Below are 12793 nucleotides of genomic sequence, written 5' to 3'. Positions count from 1 at the left end.
CATCACAATCTTGTGAAGTGAGACTAAATTTAAATACGTAGGCTACTAAATACTGACCCCGAATAGTCGAAGATTTGATGGTTCGATAGGCAGAGCCTGATTCCACTGTCAATTTCAAAGTCGAAATCTTCGCAGCGATGAAAGTAGGATCATACCATTTTGGCGATATGGGGGTGCTCAGTGTCTCATTTTACATAGAACTACCGGTTTTCTCTCAATAAGTTAATGTACAGCCTATTATGATATAAATTTCAACATATAATGCTGTAAATAAAAATGTGAAAAGAAAGTAATAAATATAATATATATATATATATATATATATATATAATAAATATTTATCAAGAGCGGGAATAAATCCAAAATTTTAACCGTTAAGGTGCTCTTCAGCGTGTGTGTGTGTGTGTGTGTGTGTGTGTGTGTGTGTGTGTGTGTGTGTGTGTGGCAGACTAGGAACAGAGACAAGCTGTGCCGGTGTTGTGCCCAGTCGTGCGCACCTCACGGGACGTTTGGATCATTTATCACCATTAACGAACCACACAAAGAATATTATATAGTTTTTAAACAGACCCACGAGGAACTGCAACTTGCGTGCAGTTGTCGGCCGCACGGCATACACGCAAAACTCTGCACAAGACCAGTGAATGGCAGAGGAGCAGAGAGAAAATGGTCAACAATAAGCCTCAGTTTAGCTGGAAATGTACAGTGTAAATTACAGTGAGTAATGAATAAAGACTGCAGCTCTGCAGCTTCTCAAGATTAAAGCGGTGCTACTGTGTGTTACACTACAATCACTAAGTAGATGAGCGAAATCAGTTACATATTCAGTGGGCTGACTAAGTAGGAATGTGAGTTACCTGCTGAGAAATGCAGGTTATGGGTCAAATCAGTTACCAGTGAAGTGGGTTGCCAAAGCATGCATGCGAACAACCTGGCTTGACGAATTAATAGCCTAGCTCAGAGAGTGGGTAGCTTAACTCGCCATCAGTGTTGGCGGCTTCGACATAAACATAGGCTCCTCCGGCCTCTCAGTAGTCTTATTTTTGGCATTTTCCCTGCAAAACTGCACCACCTACAGGGAAATAAAATAACAGCAGTTCAGACATGTTGATGTAGGCACACTGATGTTGCCACTTACAGGCCAAGAAAGTGACAGTTGCTGTAATTGCTTGCACTTTTCTTGCCGATAAGAGCGCAGGTTAGATTGGAACTACAGGTCCAGAGTTGCAGGGCTTAAAGTGCTTGCGTGTGGCTCTGCAGTTGAATGACATTGGCCAGGCCTGGTTGCAGGCACTTCAGATCAATAAGACCATGTATACTTGTTAATTAATGTCTACAAGATATTTTTTTTTCTGTTTATCTTTTTGCAGGAAGTAATTGGCAAGAACATCAAACAGCACAAGAGAAGCAAGGGCTGCTTTAATTGAGTGGTATGCGATTTTCAGCTTTGCAATCGGTTATTCCTTAGCCTTAAGACAGTTTGCTCTGTATTAGCAAAAAGTCAGTATATCTCCCACAGTCTGGAACAAGAGTAGAGTTTTCACCTCCCTCTAATTTGTGATGTCACTCCCATGGACAGCACTGCGGAGAAAAAATTGCAAAACATGGGAGAAATAGTGGCTGTGACAGCAGCCCAGATGATTTTCAGCTCTGGAATTGATAGTGCTGCTAAATCTAAAGCTCAGTTTGATATAAAAAGTTCAGAGAGAGTTTCCAAAATCCGTCTCAATGGAGAAGCTCCAGGCTGTACATTGATACAACATAACAGATGTCTCGGTTCTCTCATTTCCAGCTTTGAGGGAGACTGTTGTTCATTTTCCCAACCACTGATTGGACTATCCTAAACTAGAATGTATTCATTCATTCTCTTTGTAACTGCTTGCTTTAGTCCTCTGTAAGCCCATTTCTAATTAGTGTCTGGTATTTTTATTGTTCAACTTATTAGGTATTAATCTGTTTTGTTTTACTCTGAAGCACTTGGTAACTCTTTTGAACAGTGCTGTAAAGCTTATTGCATATATTTAAGGAAAACTATTAAATTGGGTGGTCATTGGGAGACAAACTAAGTACCAAAAGTGTACACAGTGTAAACACTACAATTCACTATGGAAAATAACCAAGGATTGAAAACGAACAGTAAAAACCCATCAGCTTTCTGAACGCTTAATTCTGGTTACTGAAAAAAGATAGAATCAATGACAAGAAAAATGGTCATAATAACAAATAACGCTAACAACTGTCTGTGGATGACAGTGGCTCAATGTCCATAGATGCTCATGCGAGACTTATTTTGTATCGACTTGACTGTGAAACCTCTCCCTCATTCTCCATTTCTATTTTATTCTGTCCCTGTCTGCACTCCTTTGTGTTGGTTTTGGCTCTCAGCAGACACTTCCCTGATGTAACAACCGGCCATCTCGCAGCATAATTCATCACAATACAGACACTACAGTATAGATATTGGCTTTGTGTGGGCATGGGCATGTGTGCAAGAGAGAGAGAGAAGACCGAATGAGAGAAACAGTGTAATAGCTACATAATGTGTCAGGCGGAAAAAAATAATATAGATAGAAACAAAAATTCACAGGGGAATGAAAGAGTGGCCTGGAGCGATGGAGTTAGTCCACTGTTCCTGGAAGTGCACCACACTAATCTCTCCCCCAAAATTTCCCCTCCACTGGATGGCAGCGTGAGCATTGTTAGAGAGCTATTCCCCACAGATAGGTAATTCTTTTTTTCCTCTCTGCACTAAATGGCAACTAAATGTCAGACTTCTGTTCAGGTCCAAGTTCACCTTTATTGTCCTGTCTCATTTGCATGCTGAGGAGAGCTGGCAATAGGAGGAGAGATATGGACCACTGAGGAGAAAGGGTCCATTTGGTTAGTTCCACCGCTCTATTACAGCTATCAGCCCCCACAATCTCATAAAACACACCCCTGACTGGTTGCTCACTTGCAAAACAGGCAGCCTAATTCACAGCACTTAAAGCAACATTTCTATTTGGGCAGTTAGTGTGGAATGGCTCAGCACAGAAAGGCTTCAGTCTGATATCTGGGCGGCAGATGGGCAATAGGCAGAAATGGAAGAGCCCTACAGCGAGTGATGAAGCAAACGTGGAGGTAGAGAGAGCCAGAGTGAGATGTAATTTACGCTTCCGGAAAATGCCCCCAACGAGGCTCTTCAGTGCTTACGGGAGCCAAATTTGTTATGGGAAGCAATCTATACTTTATACCATGCCTAACCTTTGGATCATTTCCAAGTGCTGTCTCTTTCTCCATCGCCTGACGCTCCCTGTCCTTATTCTTTCTGTTGCTGTGTCTCTCTTAACCCTCCATCGTTTGTCTCATTCTCCCCCACTCTTTTATGTCTTCTTTCTCCTTTTCTCTTTCATTGTAGCTTTCAAACCCCTTCCTACTTCTTGCTCTGATTAGGCTTCATCGCGCTTTCCAAAGGGTGCAAGTCCATGTCTTGTGGGAGAGCAGACAGGGCGTCTCTGTTTAAATACTTAATGGAACTTAACAGGTAGTGCTGATCTGGTAGAATTGGGGTGAGAGTTGAAAGTAAGGTTTCTCAAAGCAGCGACCTCAACTACCCAATTAAGGCCACTCCGTGATTGAGGTGACTAACAACTGAAGAAAAGTTGTGTTGAACAAAAGTATTTGAACAATGTACCAGTGAACAGTGAAAGCGACTCTTTTGTCTTGAGTATTTCAGTCTAATCTTGGCATCATACAGAGACTGTTCCCCAAGGGAAGTGTGGGAGTCTTGATTGTGGAATCAATGTAATTACAAGTGCTGGAAGTTGTAATGATTAGAAATGTGAAAAGGTGTTCAAAAGCAAACTTTCACATACATACATATCATGCCATATGCTTGAAAACATGAAAATATATGCCTTTTGTATGTTTTCTGTGGTCAAAAATGCAGGTTCAAGTACAGTATGTTCCTCACAGTTCTCGTTTGAGCATAGTTTACCTTCAGACAGGCTCATGAAAATATTGACGGAAATGTATTTAACTCCTTTTCAATAAGAGTTTAATTGCGAGGTCTGCTATAGAAAATCATCTGACAGCCAATCACTTTGTCCACGATACTACAGTAGTGAATGTCTACCTACTTACTACAACACACTACCAGCACTTGAATTTATTTTACTTTTTATACACTGCAAAAATTATGAATATGCCGCCAGTTTTAAGTCTGTGTGAGACTGGTACTTATATGGTTTTGCAGCTGAGGAGTTCTTTATCAACCACAAGCTCAAAGCCATGAGACAAATAAGCATAAGACCATAAGCATAACATTTTGAACATTGTGGCCGTCTGACTCTCTGAGAGTCAAAATCAAGCTGGGAAAATGAACACCTGTCACACAATTACAACAGCAGAACAATCCATTTCAGAATTATAACTAATCAAAACTACTTTTGGAGCACCATGTCTGAGAGACTGAATGGACCGACTATTCAATTCAAAAGAGAGAATCAGATATCAGGATGTAGATATAAAAGCCAGACTGTTAGGGAGTTTGCACAATGCCAAGCACCTTGGATGAAAGGTGAGTGAGCGCTCGTTCAAGGAGATTCTGTCTGCCACCGTGTTTCACCTAATTCCTATGTTGGATCACTTTGACTGTGTTTTTGATATCATTTGGAGAAAACTGCTGTGCAAAAGGGGGACAAAATCCAGCACAAGTGTGCACATTTTTGATGTTCATCTGTTAATGAATAGTCTCAGTTTACTTACAATAGATAGATGATTTGTTAGCTGATTGGATTTTGTTTGCTAGTTGTGATTCCATTTGGATTTGTAAGTGGTTTTAACAAAGTCAAGCCCACTAAATCCAACAATTTGTTTGTTTTAATGTACCTGTTTATTAATAATGCAGCATCTGTGTTTTTTATCTTTTGTTTTTTTGTATTTGACTTGGACGAAACAAACCCAAAAACAAAGCATTCATTTGGTTCTTAGGTTGACGTGGTCTCAAAAGCTTAAGCGACCAAAATTATTTGAATATATTCAAATTCATCCGCTTACCCTCAACTCTAAACAGTTACAAATCACAGTTTTACACCATAGCCTTAAGCCTGAGGTAACGTCTTAAGAAGGTTATCACATAGATTGCGTGGGACATAAAAAGGTATTGCTGCACCACAAAACATAATGCAAAAGATTTGCTCAAATTAAGCTTCCCCACACAAATTTCAAAGGCAATGTTTAATATACTTGATCATTGTTCTTTTGCTCAGAGCTTTCCTAGCAGCTCTTGCAGAAAATCTGGCTAAGGTGGCAGCTTTTGCGCTTAATTATTTTTATAAAAAACATGTAGTGTTTGCCTGCCCTGAGGCCTTCAATGAAATCTGCCTTCATTATAATATTTGTAACAATGATACTTTCCCATAAAGCCACTTTTAAAAAAACATGTGATTGCCAAGGCCATGCTCTAATGAGAAGCTGTAATAAGTTCTGATCTCATCACAGGGGTTAACAGTGGATTATGCAGAGAGCTTCGAACTATGCTTTTAAAACAGTTAAAGCAGTCACACTGTTAGGGCAGAGAATAAAACCATCTCCTAAATTAACTCTCGGGTTATCTGACTTTCTAATGTGGAATCGCTTCAAAAGCAAAGTGAGGACATTTTCAATAAGAAAAATGTAAAGTGGAAGTGTTGGTGAGTCATTGCTAATGTGTTTAACAGTCTGGCTTCAAATGTCACTGAGGGCAAATACATAGACACAGATAGATTAAGTTTGTCTGTAGAGACAAGTGTGCATGCACATTCATACCTCGCGTGCCATTGAAGAAGAGGGTCTGTCGGCGGGGATTCTGGATGACCACGATTGATCCATCGTAGTTCTGCAGGCGGCAGGAGATCTGGGCCGTACCTCCCTCCAAGACTGTCACATTCTCCGCCTGCACTGCCTGACAATGGGCTGAGGGACAGAAAGATGGACGTCAATATAGTGATAGAGAGAGTGGATGATGGAGAGGAAGAAAAAGAGAGAGAGAAGAGGAGAGGGACAAATAGGAAGAAATGATGCAGAGGAAGAGAGATGTTCAATTTGCGCCTCACTTGAGGTAGAACCTTTCAAAATAAGGTACTTAAAGCATCCTTCATTTACTTGCCATTCATCATATGGACAGAAAGGAGGAAACAGAGTGATAGAGATAACAAGACTGAGAGCGAAAGAAAAGACGCTGAAGGACTCAACAAGTAAAAAGGGGTCCTAATGAACAATGTGTGTTTTATGATTATAATAGGGATGATTATAATTACTGCCATTCATCTTTTTACGTGCACAAACACACACATGCAAACAGCCCTATTGCCTCTGGCTAGTCTAACAGAATGCTTCAACACACACATTTGAATACATAATGCCTTATTAAATCTCTAAGTGGCTGTTGCTCTAGAATATAAAACACACACCAGCACAAACACACACGATTGGACACACATAAATACAACCATGGGCGCATATGGACAAAAACAAACTCACGCAAAGTCACAAAAACAGATCACAGTTTGGACTGCGGCCCCGCCACCACCTGGGTGGATGTGCCTTATCGTACAACTCTGTGAACAATTCTGTGAAAACGCTGGCCACGTACAGAGCAGTGAGACCATAGTGGCAGCCTTGAATGCACTTCACACATGCCATTTCTCATCCAGGTGCAAGCTAAACCAATTGCTTAAACTCCATTATCCCAATGTAATGGTTCTTATTATAGGTATTTGGAAAGTGCTAGGGGGGATAGCACACCAGCTTTGGCTCTTGCAAATGAATATGCCCATGCACAAGGGCACCTGTATGAACATCCGCGTGTGCTCCAGCAAGTACACACTCACCAATATGGATGCATAGACACATACAGAAATATGCATGTATGTGGAATGACATGCACACTCACAGAAACTTTCACATATTATCTTTTTCGAACAAACTTGTCTGGCCCCTAAACCCAATATTTTTAGACAAGGGGATGAGGAACAGCAGGGAGCCTCTTTGATGTTGCTGACAGCCCAAGAGTCAGTAATGAGGAGGTTGATTATGCTCTGATTGGAGCGCCCTCCATGTTTGTGGGTCAGGCTGTTGACACGGCTCCGTTGAGTCACACCTCCTGCTGAGCACAATGGACACCTCTGCCATGTGAATTCAAATGATTTATGCGCAATTAGCTGTACGGCTGTGGCCAGAAGTGGAATGTGATTGCCTTGAAGAGAGAACCAGCTTGCAGGGCTCCTCAAACTAGTATTTACCAATTTGCATCCCCATTTGCATTCTCTCTCTCTCTCCCTGGCAAAGTGTTAGCCGTGGGGAGGATTTAGAGAAAGAACGACATCAATATTGAAGCATGATGATGAAGCAGGCAATAAGGTGTGCCGATAAAGACGACGGGAATATATATTTCACTGCTGGGTCTAGCAGTGTCTCTGAGCTCTGTAAAGCAGGTAGGAAATGTTGTGAGACAAACAGATGGTGGCTGCCATAGCAGGAGTTGCTGACTTGACTGCTTTGGGCCAAAATAAATGTCTTTACCTGCAACTGAGCATGTCCTAACTTTCAGTAAGTGTGTGTGTGTGTGTGTGTGTGTGTGTGTGTCAGCATTGGGTGTGCATATGCAGGGGTTGGCATATTGCAATTAAGCTACTTTGACATCATCTGATCCCGCCAACTTCATCCAAATTTAATTCTCTCCTCGATTTTAATCTCTTTTAATGAAATACTCAAAGCCTACATATTCATCACATCGGGGGAAACAGAGAGACACAGTGGATATTGAACTGAAGACGGAAAGAAAACCAAGAGGGGATAAAGACAAAGGGGACTCTAATACTCTATGGAATAGAGAAAGAAATCTTGACAATTACCACTAATTGTAGTCATTATTGCTTCCATTCTCTGCATCAATATTGTGATTCATATCGAGGGCCATCAGGGCCTGCCACCGCCATCCCAATTATTTTTCTAATGGCTGTTATTACTCATCTCCGTGGCAACCAGGCTAGGCCGCCATTGTTTTAAACTGTTAATTGTAATAGTGCTGCTGTGCATCCTGACAAAGTCAGTGCAGCGTCTGTGTGTGATTAGTGACCCCTCAGAACCAACAGAGAAAGAGGACTTCAATGGGGAGAGCGACTGCAAACAAAGAAAGCGGTCAAAAGTTTGCTTCTGGGAGTAGGCCAGAAAAACTAATTAGCTATCCATTTGTACACCCACTTCTCCTGACAGCTGTCACCCCTTCAAAGGAAATTAGCTGCAGTGGCGTAGAAGTAAAGCGCAAAGAAAAGCGACAAAAGAAAAAATATATTAAAAACTGTTAACCGCTGTTTCGAGCGGGATGGCTGGCATCCGCTGTCGCCTGCTGAGAGATGCCACCCAGAAACACCTGCTAGCTGCTGCTGGATGATCAATCTGGGCAAAGAGAACAGAGGGATGGAGAGACAGTGGGGGAGTGAGGGCTCTAACCGGGAAATGATAGCAGGGAGCTAGGAAGTGATGGTTTGGGTATAATAATGCAGCTGGCAGGGGCTGGACAAAATATACGAGAGATGACGCATATTCCTCCATTCCCGCTCATAACGCAGCTGGGTACAGCACTTTAGTTTGACTGTGGATTTTATAGGCTTCACATCAAGGCCATGAGCCTGTGCTTCTGATCACCACTATAGTACCTACAGTACAGAGAGGGAGGGGAAGGAGGGGGAGGGAATCAACATCTGTGACAGAGGTATTAATCTGGCCTCCATTAAAATCTGTGCCCATAATAAAATACTCCACAAGCGTCAAATCACATTACGAGAGAATGCTGAGAGCAATCGATACCATGGTAGTGCACTGACGACTATGATCAACGGATAGATAAAACAGGAGGGGGAACAAAAACAATCACTTCTTTCTCCAACCAAGCGGGGGCAGTATTTCATAGCAGTCAATTGGTGCTTCTCATCATTTAAAATGCCGCTACCCCATGCTGTCACAGCCCCGAAAAAGAAGGAGCCTTTATTTACTATGGCAATAGAGATCTGAGAAGGGCCATCATTTCAAAATACATAAACAAATAAATAAATAATAAGCGTGCAAATTCATACGACAAGGCTGTTCAGGGGCCCGTCCTAATGGTCCCGCAATGGGGTTGAGTTATAAGCCGAGGGAGGCAGGGAATAGAGGGACAGAGGGAGGGGATGAAGGGAGGTGTGGAGAGTTAAAAGAGGGGGATTTGGGAGGCAGCCAGGTGGACTGCTGGCTCACCCTTGGTCACGGTAAATTCTAGAAACTGCCTCACTGGTGCAGGGTTAGCGGGCTGAATTACCGCCTTGCTGCGTCTCTCGCCCCCAGTTTCCCTCTTGCCTTATTTCTCTCTCTCCCCATGTCTCAGTGTGAGGAGAGGGGAAGATTGGACAAAAAGACAAGCCACATAAGAGATGAGCTGTCTCCATTTGCCCCAAACAAGCCCTCATGTATCCTTGAAGCTGTGCAGTCACTGTCTCCCTATTCATTATCTCTCATTATCTTTCAGTTGGAAGTGAGCCAAGAGCTTGTGTTGTCTTTGCATGCTGGCCACGAATTTACAAGGGAATCGATGCAGGAGACTACAATGCACAACCCCTTATGTTATTACTGCTTTAATTAAAACAATAACAGCAGCTCATAGTTTCCACTCTTAAGGGGTCAACCGTTGGCAAGTTCTCCATCTCTTCCCATCTGGATGTACATTTTTTCCCGCTATCCCCCGAGTGTGCGAGTCGAGCCCGTTTCCACAGTATGTATGCAAATTAAGTTTGCAATGTTTATGTGTGCGAGAGGTGTGTGTGTGTTGCTCCAGGTTAATCACAGAGTTTTGTGGTGTACTGACTCTATGAAATAGCTGACTGTAAGGTTCTTCTTCTCCATACCTCCCTCTGCAGACCCACAACTCTACCCCATTCCCTCCCCCGTTCTCTTCCCAGTCTAAAATTATCACTCCATCTCACTCAGGGAGCCAGATCTCTGCCAATCAAAACCAGTGCAAAGAAAAAAAAAAGATGCTCCCTCTATAAATAATACATAATCCTTTACAAATCTCGCTTTCATCTCTCTCATTACCTTCGTTCTGTCTCTTTCTCCTGTCCTCCTTTTGTTCCCTCTCCTCCACTTAGCCTTTCTTCACATTTTTGAGCGACCCCCCCTCGCTTCCACTTAGTCCACAACTCATAATTCTCTCCTCCTGCTGCATTCGTGTCTAATCTCATTCTCACCATCTCCCTATTTCTCCTTTTATTTAAACCCGCAGTCACTCCATCCCGCCCTTCTGCCTAATCCAGTCCTCGATTCCTCCGCGCTTCATCAGTCCATTTTCCTTTCTTCCTGTTTTCTTCCTCCTTCTCTTCTCCCTTATCTTGTATTGCATCTTTCATCATGCTTCTTCCTCATCAGCGCTGTCCTAAAGATTCCTCTCACTCTCTTCTGGGCCTCCAGAGAATTGTTTCAATTCTTTCTTTCTCTCCCCCCGTTAGCTACAATCTCTTCACTCCTGTCCTTCGTTCTTTCCTTCTTTTTCTCCCCTCTCCACCCCCCAACGCCGCCGCAATAGTTTCCTTCCAAGCTACAATAGGCTTTCATTCTCCTTGCAATCTCTCTCATTCTTTCTCTTTTTGTGACTCAGTGGGAATCTTTTCCTGCCTCTCTGCTGGTTCTATCTCCACACTCTCCTTTGCTAAATGTGATTTGTTCTGCAGCTCAAGTCTGCAGCATAATCGTGCTGTTTTTATAGTGTGCTGGGAGAGAGGAAGAGAGGGAGTAAGGAAAAGACAGAGAAGAAGTGGAGGGAGTGAATGGGACAAGAGGACAAAACAAATGAGTGGAGCAATATACTGAATATCTCCATTTTTCCTCCCTCTTTCATCTACTTCTCTACTTTTGCTTCTTTTAATTGCCAGTTGCCCAGCTCAGCTCTCTCTCTCCACTTTCAATCCCTCTATTTCTCTCTCTCCCTGTCTTTCTTAATCTCTCTTTGGCAAAGAACTTCAGAACCTCTCTCATTTGACTCTCTCTCCATCACCCACTGGTGTACTGTGAGCACTGTACTGCTAATCAGCAAAATCACCATAAAATTGTTTCAGTTCACCCTTGACCTCTCATTAGAAACATTTACTTTCATTTATTTATATATTTCATGTCCTGTTTACCACCCTGACTTTGCTCCCCAGTCACACTGCCTGCATCCTCTGCATTGAAATCTGTTGTCTTCTTCCTCTCATCACCTCCACCTTTCTTGTCCTTTACCTCCTCACCTGCCCCTCTCCCCACTCCCATATCTATAGTTTTGACTTTCATATCTTTTTGTTTCTCCAGCTCTTTGGTGTATTTCAATCACTGATGCTGCTTTTTTCCCTCTCCTACTGCTTTGCATCTCCCTGAGTGCTCTCCTCTCCTCTTGTCCACCCATCACGTTACTCATGCTGCTCTCTTATTCACCTCTTCTTACCCTTCACAAAGCACCATCTCACCATCTCTCTTTCCTTTCTACCCTCTTTCTAACAGTTAAAGCTGGTTAGCTTTATCTGCTGTGCAGCGTTTTATGGCCCGGGTCTGTCAACAACCCTACAACAATGGCCACCACACACACCCCTAACGGCGGATTAAAGGAAATTTACAGGACTATTACGCGATGGCTACCACACTGGAGATTCACCACAGCCAAAAGCACTGGTCGTAACACCCCTACAAAATCCACCACATGGCAGCCTTCCCTTTAGTTAGGCTCTGTGGCACACGTGTGTGTGTGATGCTGATGAGTGTGTGTGCATGCATTTAAAAGCAAGATTGTCTGTATGCTTGTGCGTGCACATTCAAGGCCCAACACAAAACTGCCCTACTGGCATGAATTACATAACCACACTGACTGCCAAGACACAAACTCATTCTTCCACTGTATCCCTCACATCCCTATTGTCACCCCCACTCCTCCCCCCCCCCCCCCCCCCCCCCCCCCCCCCCCCCCAACATCCCACAAAACACAATGTCCTTCTGTTGATCTAATGTGCAAAAAAAAACCCCGGCTCAGAATTGAGATTTTGGCTGGCACAGAGGAGATGGTACTGTGCACAGCAGAACAACACTTGTTTACCAATGAGCAGCAGGGAAAAAAACATCTCCCTGTATTAAATGCATAATAATAATGGCATGAGGTATTAATAGCACCTAGCAACTCTGCCACTGATCCCACTCCAATTCAGGTACTGCTTTCTCCTCACCATCTCTGCATCTGTGTTCAATCAATCTCGTGACTCTTGGTTTCAAATCTCGACCTCACGCAGCTCTTTTTGAGGCGTTGTCTCGCGATGTATCTCTGTACCCCTCCCCTCCATCTCTGCCTTTCTTGCACACACACACAGACTGTGTTGTTCTCCATCTCTGTCTCGCTATTTCTCTTGTTCTGCCTCTGCTGCTTGCTCCCTCCCTCCCTCATATACAGTACAAGTTCCTATCTGGCCACATTCTTCTTTCCTTGTGTCAGTCTGTCTCTCCCTCAATATATATTGGTCTCTTGCACTGCACCCACCCCATTCTCTTTCTATTCGACATCCTCACCATTTGGCTCTCTATATCTCTCCTACTCTGGGGTCCAACTTTCTTTTATTAGGTTCTTCAGAGGAAAGCTGAGAACAAGGCTTCAGTCACACTTATATCTCTCTTTCTTCCTCTGTTTGCATTTGTGACTCTTTCCCTTTAATTTTTTTGGTCCATCAGTCCACTCTCTTTCTTTGCCTGGTCTCTCATTTCCCGGTACGTTCACCTCCTGGGCATA

At 43.1% G+C, this 12793-nt stretch overlaps 1 protein-coding gene across 4 annotated transcripts in view; it reads right to left on the bottom strand.

The window, feature by feature from the left end:
• The window catches only part of cadm4 (cell adhesion molecule 4), a 151628-nt gene that overhangs the window by 23275 nt on the left and 115560 nt on the right, over window positions 1–12793 (bottom strand). For all 4 annotated transcript variants that reach the window (XM_046044906.1, XM_046044905.1, XM_046044907.1 and 1 more), the window contains exon 2: window positions 5788–5934. In XM_046044906.1, the coding sequence (XP_045900862.1) occupies window positions 5788–5934 (147 nt within the window). The remainder of the gene's footprint in view (window positions 1–5787; window positions 5935–12793) is intronic.

This window comes from Micropterus dolomieu, linkage group LG03 (assembly GCF_021292245.1).
Source record: "Micropterus dolomieu isolate WLL.071019.BEF.003 ecotype Adirondacks linkage group LG03, ASM2129224v1, whole genome shotgun sequence".
NCBI lineage: Eukaryota > Metazoa > Chordata > Actinopteri > Centrarchiformes > Centrarchidae > Micropterus > Micropterus dolomieu.
This window is presented reverse-complemented; position numbering and strand designations above follow the sequence as displayed.